Genomic DNA, 12,420 nt, shown 5'->3' on the forward strand with positions numbered 1-12,420 from the left:
TAGAAAAGATGACAGAAAAATTAACTTTTTACATAGCGCCAGACCCTTCTTGCCCACATCTTTTTAAGCCACAATATATAGACATAGAACTAAATAGAGAAAGCGAAATTCTACAAACAGAAGAAACATATAGAGACCTAGATAACGAAAATGGATATGCGCTATTCTGGTTAGATTGTCCTTATGAAATGTATGAAAAAAAGGCTTTATATGAAGAATATAGAAAATATTGTCATGAAAACGATATAAGACCAAGCTCTAGAGAAAAATTCTATGCTGGTATAAAACATCTTTTCGAAGTTCGGAATGGCAAATATAGAAAGAAATAATTTTTCTGAGTAAATTTTTTAAAAAAATATTTTTTTATCCGATAGAAAAGATGACAAAATTCATCTCAGTAAACAAGTACATGTCAGGACTTAAAGAAGAACTAGACCCATTCACATATTTGAATGTTTACTTCTACCATTTTGAAAAGTCTTCATTCAGCAAAGTTTGGAACATCGAACCAGTTAAGTTTGCTATTGTGACTAAAAATGGTGCGAAATTTGAAGACTTAGACATAGAAGGTTTGTTAGCAGTCAAAGAAAGTTTTGACAGAAGGTTTTTCAAACCTTAAAGAAGGCAAAGCATACAAACTTGTTATACCTTATGAACCAAAGAAAGCAGACGACTATGAATATTATGAGTCTAAAGTTGTAGAAGTTCAAGGTAAATTGGGTAAAAAGATTTTAGAGTCTAAGCCAGTGTTTGCTCCTAAAGAGGAAGAGAACATTGACATTGACCCAGAAATGTTCTAAAAATAAAATTTTATTTTTACATGTCAAATTTCTTTTTCTCTGGAACTGGTTCAGGTTCTTTCTTCTCTTCTACTTTCTTTTCTTTCTTTTCTTTCTTCTTCTTTTCTGGTGGAGTTATGTCAAATTTGGCGCAACTATATTTATGTAAAAGTTCTTTGTCCTTTAATAGCTCTTCTATTCTGTTTTCTATTTCATCTTCAAGAACAGCGCATGTGTCTTCTTTGCATTCTAAGAACTTTTGTTGGACTTCATCTTTCCAATCGGTGTCATCTCTGTCAACAAGTCTGTCATTGACAAATTTTAAGACTGCTCTGCTTAATGTTTTATGGTTCTTGTCATATTCCCAGAAACAGAACTTTAGAACAAATTCACCTTTCTTGTTTACACTATGTAAGATTTTATGGTCGACAGATGTTTTGCTGTCAAAAAGTTTGTCTCGAATATAGATAGCGAAATCGCTAGACATTTTCTAAAAGATAAAAATTTTAATTTTTCTAAAAATATGTTAGAAAAAAAGTTTGCTGACATTGACAAGAAATTTGAGAATGTTTTTAAACAAGAACAAGAGGAAGTTAGAAAATGCTCAGATAAAGCCTATACATGACAAGTTCTTATTTGCTCAGAATGGTATAACAGGTCTAATTGCACCACCTGGGTCGGGTAAGACTTTCACTTATCTTAAAATGGCTGCACAACAACAAGAACTAGATGAGAAGAACCCATTCTATGAGTTAGTTGTTATTTGTAGTACTTCTGGTCAATTTGACCAAACCGTCAATTCGTTCAAAGATATTATAAAGAAGTCTAAGTTAGTATGTATAAAGGATACTGAGTTGTTAGATTGGATAAAGAAGTACCAAAGAAGGGTTTTGAAGTACAATGCTATAAATGAGTATATAAATTCGAAGTTTAAAGACCCAAATGAGGAAATGCAGAGAATATTAGAGAAGAAACACTTCAGAAACAAACAGAAAGAGATAGAATACATTTCGAAGAAATTGCAATCTTACGATTGGAAGACATACCCTCATAGGTGTCTTCTTATCTTAGATGACTTTGCTTCTCATCCTTTGTTAAAGAACAGAGAACAAGATATGTGTCGAATTCTTAAGAAGCTCAGACACTTTAACATTTCAGTCGTAATATGTGTACAGACAGCAAAGAGTTTAAGTAAGGATGTTAAAAGAATACTTACTGACATTGTACTTTTCCCCGGATTGTCCGAAGACGATTTCATGGAACTTATGAAAGAGTCCATGGCAGGTAAGTTTGACAGACATGAACTATGGGAGAAGTACAAAGTCATACAAGACCCTCATACTTCTTTCAGAATTCATATCTACGCGAACAAAGTTCAAATTGTAAAAAGTCAAGCTTGAAAAATAAATGGTTCATCTACCCTACTTGTTTGAAGTTGTCAAAATACTCTGTTATTTTTTCTTTCAGTAGCGGTAAGTCTTCTTTGAAGGTAAGTATTGTACAACCTTTCATATCATAGTGTGTTTGAGGTAACGTATCTTGAACTATTTGTTTCACATCTTCATTTGGAGTCATTGAAATCGGTAAGTTTTCGCGATAGAACCAATTTCTGTCAGATTTGTAAATCTTAGCAAGGTCGTAAAAGCTTTTGTTGTTTCTTCTGACTAAATGCAACATAACCATATCTTTATCTTCTTCTTTCTCCAACTCTTCAGTATAAATCATATACTTATAGTTCTTTTCCTTTCCTTTTGGTACCGAACGTGGTATTCTTTTCTGAATGTTTTTGTCTTTTGCTTCAATGACTTCATCTTTTGCTTCAATGACTTCATCTTTTGCTTGAAGTTTCTTTTCCATCTCTTCACGTTCTTGTCTATGAATTTCGTCAAGAAGTTTGTAAACATGCCATGCATAACGAGGCGAAGCCCACATTGCAACTGCATTTACTAAAAGTCTATGTACATAATATCCTCTTAAATTTATTGGCAAATTTTTACGATTTTCATGTGTTTTATGCAAGACCGAAAAAAGTCGGTCTAGAGAAATTTCACTCAAAAGTTCTTGTGTGCTTTGGTTTTTGAACCAGTCGTCTGCGTGTTTAGTGTCTGGAGCAAAACATGCTGTCAAAATACTTTGCATTTGGTACATATCGTCTTTGACCGAACGAATGAGACGTAACTGTTTGTTAAACTGAACCCACTCATATTCTTCATTTATAGCTTCATGAACGATAGCAGTTGTTGTGTTCTCTGATGTTGACATATCTGTCCTTACATACAAAATAAAAAAATAAATAAAAATAAAACTAACTTTATTTTTTCTATCTTAAGGAAATTCATGATTTTCATAGAGTTTTGGCGACTAAGGTTTCTTACGTACTCGCTGTTCTTCACTGTTTTCGTACGGAATCTCTTCCCTCGGAAAACCGAGGGAAGCAATCTTATGCCATTTTACTCAGATTTTTGTGCTGAATTCAGCAAAAATATATTTTAGGGTAGAAGGTTAGATCTCACCTGTTTTCTCACCTGTTTTTTCACCTCGTGAATTTTCATGAATTTTCCCGAAATAAAAAATAAAGTTAGTTTTATTTCATTTATTTTGTATGTAAAGACATGATTTCAGGGATTTTTTTGACGAAGTGAACGTTGACACTTCGTCAAAAAATAACAGTTATATAATGAAAAAGTGTCATTTTTTTTCATTTTTTTCATTTGACGAGAATGTCGGGTAGATGGTTAGATCTAACCTGTTTTCTAACCTGTTTTCTAACATGGTCTAAAACACACAAAACTCATGATTTTTGGTCATTTTTCAGCAAAAATATATTTTAGGGTAGAAGGTTAGATCTAACCTCATTTCTAACCTGTTTTCTCACCTGTTTTCTAACATGGTCTAAAACACACAAAACTCATGATTTTTGGTCATTTTTCAGCAAAAATATATTTTAGGGTAGAAGGTTAGATCTAACCTCTTTTCTAACCTCTTTTCTACCCTCTTGAATTTGTCATGATTTCATCGTACATGTTTTGTCAAGACTTCTTCGTAAATGTTTTGTCAAGACTTCTTCGTAATGAGTGTAAAGGACCCAAAAATATAATTTAGGGTAGAAGGTTAGATCTAACCTCTTTTCTAACCTCTTTTCTACCCTCTTGAATTTTCATGATTTCATCGTACATGTTTTGTCAAACATGAACGTAAATGTTTTGTCAAGACTTCTTCGTACATGTTTTGTCAAGACTTCTTCGTACATGTTTTGTCAAGACTTCTTCGTAAATGTTTTGTCAAGACTTCTTCGTAAATGTTTTGTCAAGACTTCTTCATCGTAATGAGCGTAAATCAGACAAAAATAATGTTTATGTTAGCATGTTAGATCTAACACGTTTTCTCACCTCTTTTCTAACATGGTCTAAAACACACAAAACTCATGAATTTTCGTGAATTTCCTTAAGATAGAAAAAATATATTTTATGTTAGAATGTTAGATCTAACACGTTTTCTAACACGTTTTCTAACATGGTCTAAAACACACAAAACTCATGAAATTTCATACGGAATTCAGCAAAAATAAAGTTTATGTTAACATGTTAGATCTAACACGTTTTCTAACACGTTTTCTAACATAACTATTTACAAGCGTTTTACATGGTATATGTTGCGATGGTTCATGACTTTAAACAGTTTTGTAGCTTCTATTTCTTCGCTGAGGATATCGAATGTTTTAACTATGCCGAAGGTTTCTTTATACTTCTTCTTGACGTCAGATAGAAGGAAATCTTCTGCTGTTGGATAGTTTTTGTTCAGAAATTCTAACATGTCCATTTTATTTTCTACCGGCTTCTCTGCTTCTTTCTTTAAGTCTGCATAGTCGTTTCTCATACGTTCTATCTCTTTGACGGAGTAGTTATATTTCCTCATTGCTGCTTTACATTTAGAACATTGCGGGTTCATTTTTGCGTTATACATTGAAATAAAACCAGCTAAAACAACTAAAGCGTCAATGGTTTTCTTCATCTCAAACATAGCGGGTCTTATTTGTTCATTCCATACTTTGCCTCTTTTATCTTTATCTCTTATCTGCCATACACATTCAGCAACTAACGAAACAAAGTTGTCGTAGGTCTTAAATTCTTCGGATTTATATATGTCAGAGATGTTCTTATATACCATGTCGCAATCTTTGTCCATAACTTTATGGTTGCAATGAAATCCTAGAAACTCATAGTTTACCTTTCGTATGAACTTCTTTATTTCTACTGAGTCAGTTGCTTTGACTTCTATTTCGTCGAATTCAGGAATAGTGAGTTTTTGTTGTTGAATTTCAGGCAATTTGGGTAAATGGTCAATAATGTCCTGCATTTCATAAAGATACTGTTCATTTGTTTCATCTTTCGCACTACAGTCTAAATTACATGTTAAAAGTTCTTGCTTTATCTTCTGGATTTCTGTTTCGAAAGTATATGAAGAAGGAATGAAGCTTTTCATTTCTACTAACATAGATGTTGGATTCATGACTAACGAGTTTGGTGCTGTTGTTGTTTGAAGTGTTGTTGTGCCGATTGTTGAAATCATATCTTTTATACAAAATAAAAAAAAATAAAAAAATAAAACTAACTTTATTTTTTATTTCGGGAAAATTCATGAAAATTCACGAGGTGAAAAAAGAGGTGAAAAAACATTTACGAAGAAGTCTTGACAAAACATTTACGAAGAAGTCATGAAAATTCAAGAGGTTAGAAAACGTGTTAGAAAACGTGTTAGATCTAACATTCTAACATAAACTTTATTTTTGGTGTAAATTTCATGAAAATTCAAGAGGTGAAAAAAGAGGTGAAAAACGTGTTAGATCTAACCATCTACCCGACATTCTCGTCAAATACAAAAAAATGAAAAAAATGACACTTTTTCATTAGATAACTGTTATTTTTTGACGAAGTGAAGAGTAACATTTCGTCAAAAAAATCCCTGAAATCATATCTTACATACAAAAAAATACAAAAAAATGACACTTTTTCATTAGATAACTGTTATTTTTTGACGAAGTGAAGAGTAACACTTCGTCAAAAAAATCCCTGAAATCATATCTTACATACAAAAAATGAAGAATAAATGAAATAAAACTAACTTTATTTTTTCTATCTTAAGGAAATTCATGAAAATTCAAGAGGGTAGAAAAGAGGTTAGAAAAGAGGTTAGATCTAACCTTCTACCCTAAATTATATTTTTGGGTCCTTTACACTCATTACGAAGAAGTCTTGACAAAACATTTACGAAGAAGTCTTGACAAAACATTTACGAAGAAATCATGACAAAACATGTACGATGAAATCATGACAAAACATTTACGAAGAAGTCATGACAAATTCAAGAGGGTAGAAAAGAGGTTAGAAAAGAGGTTAGATCTAACCTTCTACCCTAAATTATATTTTTGGGTCCTTTACACTCATTACGAAGAAGTCTTGACAAAACATTTACGAAGAAGTCTTGACAAAACATTTACGAAGAAGTCATGACAAATTCAAGAGGGTAGAAAAGAGGTGAGAAAAGAGGTTAGATCTAACCTTCTACCCTAAATTATATTTTTGGGTCCGGGAACAACTTTCTCTCAATAGGGGCTGTAGCGTACTCTTTGCGTAAGCGGTTCAGACCTTCTTCGAACTCTTGGTCTCTCTTCGATTTGGACTGAGATTGGAATTGCTGGAACATCCAAGGGTTGGGGCAGTAAGGCATAGGCTGAGGAGGGTAGTTCGGGAAGCCTTGTGGTGGGTAGTAACCTTGAGGTGGAAATTGGTAGAAATTCGGAGGTACTTGCTGGAACTGAGGTGCAGGGGCTGGTTCTTTAGGTTCCTCTGGTTTGGGAATGGACTGGGTTGGTGGGACGTGAGACATTCGTTTGTGTCCTGTCGGAAGGAAGAACTTTTCCTGTCGGAAGGAAGAACTTTTTCTGTTGGAAGGAAAAACTTTTCCTGTCGGAAGGAAAAACTTTTTCTGTCGGAAGGAAAAACTTTTTCTGTCGGAAGGAAAAACTTTTTCTGAAGTTCGACCAAAAAGTTCTCAATTTTCGAAAATTTGAATGGTTTACGGACGGACAACTGGAAGAGTTCTTCCTGTCGTCGGGAAAAATTTTTTCTGTCGGAAGGAAAATTTTTTCCAGTTGTCGGGAAAATATTTTCCTGTCGGATGGAAGGACTCGGAATGCCAGAAGGATTTGACGAGGCAATTTACCTAATTTAAATTAACGACTGCGTAAAAGACTACTTGCGCAAGGTCATGAAGCCCAAGGTCAAGTTCACCGCTATTTCTGGAAGGGCTGCCTTGAATCTCGAGACTTCGACTGGAATTCCAATTCAAATACCAGAAAACACTCCTTTCGACGACATAAAGGACGCCAAAAGAGAAGCTCTTGTTAAGTTCCTAAACAAACGTCCTTGGATAAAAATACCAAACAAGGAGAACCCCCTACCCCATATGAAATTGGCAATTCAGTCTCTCCTTCGCTTCTCGGGTCAGCCGTTCTTCATAACCTGTGAAGGCGACATCCAACCAGTTCAGTAAACCTTAACGTTTAACTTCACTTTTTTATGTTTTTTGTGAAAGTTTAAAATAAATTGTTTTCATGAGTTTTCTACGATGTTAGAAAAGTGGTTAGAAAACGTGTTAGATCTAACATGCTAACATAAACATTATTTTTCAATACTTTTTCAGCACTTTTCCGTAGTTATATATGAAAGACAATTCGAGATAAAAGTCATAGTACAATGGAATAATATGTTGCACACCATTTGTTGTGAAACCAAACTTGAAAGTCAGAGAAACTGTTACTAGGTGGTTCGTAGAATTTAGAAGCAAAGTCATAAAAGTCCTTACCAATACATAGAAAAACTATTGTTGCTTGAACTGAAACTTGCATGACACATAACATTTTGAGGGTCAAACACGTTTCTATAAACTGTCAAATCTGCTGGTGGAAGTATAAATTTAAATGGACCATCTGGTGGTAATGGTTCGTTCTGGTTTAGTAACCGAAGAAATTGTGCCCAAGAACGTTTGTCTACTTTCCAAAATAAAAACTCTGTATCTCTTGGAGGGTTAATTTCAATCTTTTGAAATGAAACGGTGGAGTTCATCTTGTCATATTCTAGTTTCAGATAGTATGTTTCCATTTAGTAAAGAGTCGTATTTTTTCTTGAAATTCCCAATAATATTTGTTCATTTGAGTTTGAAAGTCATTTAGAGTTTTCTCAAGACTTTCGTTCTGAACGAACTGTAAAGATTCTCATTTCGTCAAATTTGTCTATTAGACCTCAGAACCTTTATACTGCCCATGAAAATATACTGCGAACATAAATGCGTTTAGTTCTATTTGAAAACAAAACTCTTCTAAATCCTATTGCCTTTGCATCTGAAGGACTTTGAAGCCAACGAATTGGATAGTCAAACCTGTATACTCGGGATGAAATTTCTTCATCTGAAATAGTCCTACCAGCATTTGTAAAGATATAGTCTAACGGTTTTGTATCTGCTACTTTTGTTCTTTGTTTTTCAACCTGAAGCATTTAATATATGTAAAAATATATTGTTTTAAAATGGTATGCCATTTCATATTTCTCATCTAACAAACAAGTTTCCCAACGGTCTTCTCCAACAAACTCAGCGTACATTTCAAATAAAATAAAAAAAATGTCACTTTTTTGAAAAATAAATTTTTTATTTCATGCAATGTTTAACACATCGAAAGGCATGTCCATAAGACGTTCTTCTTCTAACCTCTCTAGTCTGTTTGGATAATTGGCACGTGCTGTTTCCAAATCCATTTCGTAGCGAAGACCAGACAATTTGTCATAGACTTTTATGGGTCTTCCCTTCCTATATTTAAACTTCTTCGAAACTCTCCAACCATATCTTTGCAACTCTGCTTTTATTCTAGCAGATTTTCTATCCATTCTATATGGGGGCATTTTTATAAAAATAAAAAAATATTTTTTCTTTACTTTACATAACCGCCTGCTGCCATAAGTCTTTGACGCCAACCCATACCAGCTAATGAAGGTTGACTTGGTTTAGTTTCCAAACTAAACTTTGGTTTTGGTTATCTTCAGTTTTTTGGTTTTTCTTCTTCTATCGGTTTTTCGTCACTTTTCGGTTCCTCTGACTTTACTTCACTTGCAGGAACAGTTGTGTCGTCAACATCTTCATAAATATCATATGCCATTTGTTTTTGTTTTCCTTTCAACTTTTTGTGTTTGTTGTAAGTTTAGAATATTTCGACTCTAAGTCAATGAGATGTTCATAATGAACTGTTGGTCAGTGAAGTAAACTTTTCCATCTGTTGTCTCGAAAGCTCCTTCAGACTTCAATATTTTATTTGTGAGAGTCTGTTTCTTTTTGAGATACTAGCCGTTCCATTTTTATGAAAAGTGACTTTGTAGTTAGGGTTTGTATTTCCAGACCTGGCACTTTCTATTATTGAATTTTTCTCTTCATCTGTAAGTTCTTTGACAGGTTTTGACAATGGTTCTGAACTTTTTGTTTGTGGTGTCAAATCTACCGTTTCAACTTCTTCGGTCATTTCATCTCAGTAAAAAATTTTAGTTTGGTTTGTTTTCAACTGGTTGTTGTTGTTTTTTAAGTCGGTCTAAAACTTCCTGAGGTATAGGAAGAACTTGACAAACACGTGGTGTAACTGCTGGAAGTCGACAAATCCATCTTGAACCCATTTGTCTCAATGCTGTATTGTTCATTTCATCTCAGTAAAAAACTTTACATTCCCCACGTTTGAGGCGGTTGAGGTTGGTTATTGTTTACCCATTGTTGTGCATGGTTATATCCTCTGTTAAAGAATCTTTCACCTTGGTCCATATAGTGTCCTGCTTGGTTATAGTAGTCATTTGCTTTGTTATAATAGTTTCCTGCTTGTCTTCCTACATTGTCCATCCATCCTTGAACTTTTCCTCTTGTTTCAGGATTTGGAATAAGATTTGTTGCATCTCGTGCTACATCCCAACCTTTCTGTACAGTTTGTATAATAGGTTGTGCTTTCTCTTTAAGTATACCTAATGTACTCAAAATCTTCCTTCCAACTCCAAATACACCTCTGGCTATTGTTCCCACTGCGGGCAAAAATCTGGATGCAACTCCTGCTAATGCGCCAAATAAACCCATTTCTTATGGGTTAAAAAATGACGAATCCAAACAAGGACCCCTATGTTTCTAAAGCGACAAAGAAAGCACTCATGGTAAAAATCTTTAGTTCAACACCAAATGCTTGGTTTATGGATATCTTGGAAAACATTCCGAGGTATAGAGAAGATGGACCACCATACTGGCTAATATTTGTCGGTCAAAACACAAGATACTGTGAAGCCATACCATTACAGTCCAAAAATATTTTAGATGTGAAAACTGCTTTGACAATATTCGTTGACAAATACCATCCAACAAAACTGACATCTGACTGTGAAAGTTCTTTCAAATCAGATGATATTAAAAACTATCTGCGTTCAAAAAATGTAAACCAATATTTCATTGTCGACCAAAACCATTCTGCTCTTGGTGTCATTGACGGTTGTATAAAAATGTTAAGAGACTTAAACCAACCACAAGGTGGTGAAGCAAATGAAATGTCATATGACGACAAATATAGACACTTCTCCATGGCAAAGATGAGACAAGTTTTAAATATTTACAATAGCCGTAAACAAAAAGGTTTGGGAAACCACTCCCCGAAGAAATGAAAAACAACCCTGACTTAGAGAAAGACTATATATTTAATAATTTAGTCAAAAGAGACAAACAAGAAAGAATGCCGGGCTTCAAACTTCAGAAAGGCGACAAAGTAAAAATAGAAATACCTAAACGCGACCCATATGAAAATACTATTGACTATGACAACAATGGGAACCCGACAGGTACTCACATTCGTGTTCGTAAAAATAGAAGAAAGTATACAAGAGAATATTATGAAGTTTTAGGCAAACATGGCAAAATGTACAGACTGCAAGCAGAAGATAAAACTACTATTGTCAGACCTCGTTTCAAACTTGTCAAAGTTCAAGGTGGTATACTTTCAAAGACAGTTCCTAACAAATATAAGACAACTCCTGACGAATATGCTAAAGAAGTTGAAAATGACGACTAAGCATTTCTATACCATGCGTAAACTGTCATGTAAGGTGGCATGTAGTCTTTACTTTGTCCCGTTGTTTGCGTATATCCCGAAACGCGATGTGTATGGTTTCCTCCTCCCTCAGTGTTACTCCAGTAACAATTTATAGCAAACTTAACGTTGTCTTTAACATCATATCCTTTACCTTTTGTCATTGCTGACCAATCCCAATATCTATGCTTATGCCAACCTGCTTGAGATGTACTTAAATCTATGTAGTGACTGTGTGCAGGTAAATTTTCACCTGAAATCGTTTTACTTCCACCTGTTTCCTTTGAAGAGTTTGCACAATACAAAAACCTGTCGACTATTTGAGTCCAAGTTCCAAAACCCAGAACTGTTTCTGGTCTGGTAGAGTTCATTGACGTATAAATAGAGCCTATAGGATATAATGTTTGAAGCATTTCTGTCTTTAATGTTTGAAGCTCTGTTTTGTCTGCTTTCTTGTCATATAAATCTTGAGCAGTGAATTTAATATTATGTTCATCCTTCATGACATAAACATCTTTACATCTAATGTTTCTCATCGTCGTTATGTCGTCATCCGATGTTAAACCTTGTGGAAAGTTAGGAGGTTTACAATATAATACATCCCCACCAGTTCCTTCAACCGTTCCTTCAATACTTTCTATAGCAACAGTTGTGAAGAAATCATGTGTATGGTTCTTGTCTGCTTTCTTTTCAAGGCTAACGTTTAAGTCTGTTATTTCAGATATAGAATGTGTATGTCCAACGGCACTTTTCCTGTTTAAGGTTTCTTGTAAGTCTGTTATTTCAGATATAGAATGTGTATGTCCAACGGCACTTTTCCTGTTTAAGGTTTCTTGTAAGTTTGTAATATTTGCAATGGTATGTGTATGTCCAACGGCACTTTTCCTGTTTAAGGTTTCTTGTAAGTCTGTAATATTTGCAATGGTATGTATATGAGTCTTTTTAGAATATTCGTTTTCAGCCCTTGTCACTTCACTTGACATTTTATTGTCAACATATGTTTTGTCTGCTAGTTCAGGATGAGTATGTTCTTTTGTTGCATAAGCATTGTTAGCTCTTTCTTCTTCTTTTGCTATTGCATCGTCTACATATTCTTTGTCAGCTTTGTTGTCAACATCTGCTTTCAAAAGAAGTTCATTTATAGGTTTCTCGTTTAAAGTTCCTTTTGTTGGATTTATACAGACAGTATGGTTCTTATTGTCTTGAAACAGAAACTCATCTGTCATTGGGTTTAATGTCAGTTTTAAGTTTCCTTCTTTCAATGACTCAGATATCTTAGAATAGTTTGAAAAGTTTGTTGTGTTCTTATTTAGAGCTTGCACAATGAGTTGTCGGTTGTGTTGTATTTTCTCATGGAAGCAATATCTTTCGACATTTTTATTCTAGATAAAATATGCTTTCAATAGAAAAAGAAAATTCAAGAGTTGCTACAACTAAACCATTAGATGAACTTTTTACTAATGTCGGTCAAAAGTTTGAGACAGAGAC

The 12,420-nt window shown here is 34.1% G+C and overlaps 8 protein-coding genes and 3 pseudogenes across 11 annotated transcripts, besides 1 other annotated feature; 4 read left to right on the forward strand and 7 right to left on the reverse strand.

Moving 5' to 3' along the window:
• Positions 1–12,059: part of a mobile genetic element that runs on past the window's edge.
• On the forward strand, positions 380–800 carry TVAGG3_0555950 (annotated as a pseudogene). Its single transcript has one exon. A coding segment is annotated over exon 1 (421 nt).
• TVAGG3_0555960 (uncharacterized protein) lies at positions 817–1,266 on the reverse strand (the record flags this gene model as incomplete). The annotated part of the gene is made up of 1 exon (XM_051238333.1): positions 817–1,266. One exon carries the CDS (start codon positions 1,264–1,266, stop codon positions 817–819), a length of 450 nt encoding a protein of 149 aa, XP_051096157.1.
• On the forward strand, positions 1,303–2,179 carry TVAGG3_0555970 (annotated as a pseudogene). Its single transcript has one exon. A coding segment is annotated over exon 1 (877 nt).
• Positions 2,445–3,041, reverse strand: TVAGG3_0555980 (KilA, N-terminal/APSES-type HTH, DNA-binding family; the record flags this gene model as incomplete). Its single annotated transcript, XM_051238334.1, has 1 exon — positions 2,445–3,041. A coding segment is annotated over one exon (597 nt), but the record flags the coding sequence as incomplete, so codon positions are not given.
• On the reverse strand, positions 4,407–5,273 carry TVAGG3_0555990 (organellar and viral DNA polymerase type B; the record flags this gene model as incomplete). Its single annotated transcript, XM_051238335.1, has 1 exon — positions 4,407–5,273. One exon carries the CDS (start codon positions 5,271–5,273, stop codon positions 4,407–4,409), a length of 867 nt encoding a protein of 288 aa, XP_051096159.1.
• On the reverse strand, positions 6,351–6,665 carry TVAGG3_0556000 (uncharacterized protein; the record flags this gene model as incomplete). The annotated part of the gene is made up of 1 exon (XM_051238336.1): positions 6,351–6,665. The coding sequence occupies one exon, from the start codon at positions 6,663–6,665 to the stop codon at positions 6,351–6,353; it is 315 nt and encodes a 104-aa protein (XP_051096160.1).
• On the forward strand, positions 6,957–7,331 carry TVAGG3_0556010 (annotated as a pseudogene). The gene has a single exon. A coding segment is annotated over exon 1 (375 nt).
• On the reverse strand, positions 8,489–8,719 carry TVAGG3_0556020 (uncharacterized protein; the record flags this gene model as incomplete). Its single annotated transcript, XM_051238337.1, has 1 exon — positions 8,489–8,719. The coding sequence occupies one exon, from the start codon at positions 8,717–8,719 to the stop codon at positions 8,489–8,491; it is 231 nt and encodes a 76-aa protein (XP_051096161.1).
• Positions 9,365–9,517, reverse strand: TVAGG3_0556030 (uncharacterized protein; the record flags this gene model as incomplete). Its single annotated transcript, XM_051238338.1, has 1 exon — positions 9,365–9,517. One exon carries the CDS (start codon positions 9,515–9,517, stop codon positions 9,365–9,367), a length of 153 nt encoding a protein of 50 aa, XP_051096162.1.
• TVAGG3_0556040 (uncharacterized protein) lies at positions 9,537–9,938 on the reverse strand (the record flags this gene model as incomplete). Its single annotated transcript, XM_051238339.1, has 1 exon — positions 9,537–9,938. One exon carries the CDS (start codon positions 9,936–9,938, stop codon positions 9,537–9,539), a length of 402 nt encoding a protein of 133 aa, XP_051096163.1.
• TVAGG3_0556050 (K02A2.6-like family) lies at positions 9,956–10,467 on the forward strand (the record flags this gene model as incomplete). The annotated part of the gene is made up of 1 exon (XM_051238340.1): positions 9,956–10,467. A coding segment is annotated over one exon (512 nt), but the record flags the coding sequence as incomplete, so codon positions are not given.
• Positions 12,060–12,420: the final 361 nt, after the last annotated feature.

The sequence above is a fragment of the Trichomonas vaginalis genome, chromosome II (genome assembly GCF_026262505.1).
Source record: "Trichomonas vaginalis G3 chromosome II, whole genome shotgun sequence".
In the NCBI taxonomy this organism is placed as follows: Eukaryota; Parabasalia; order Trichomonadida; family Trichomonadidae; genus Trichomonas; species Trichomonas vaginalis.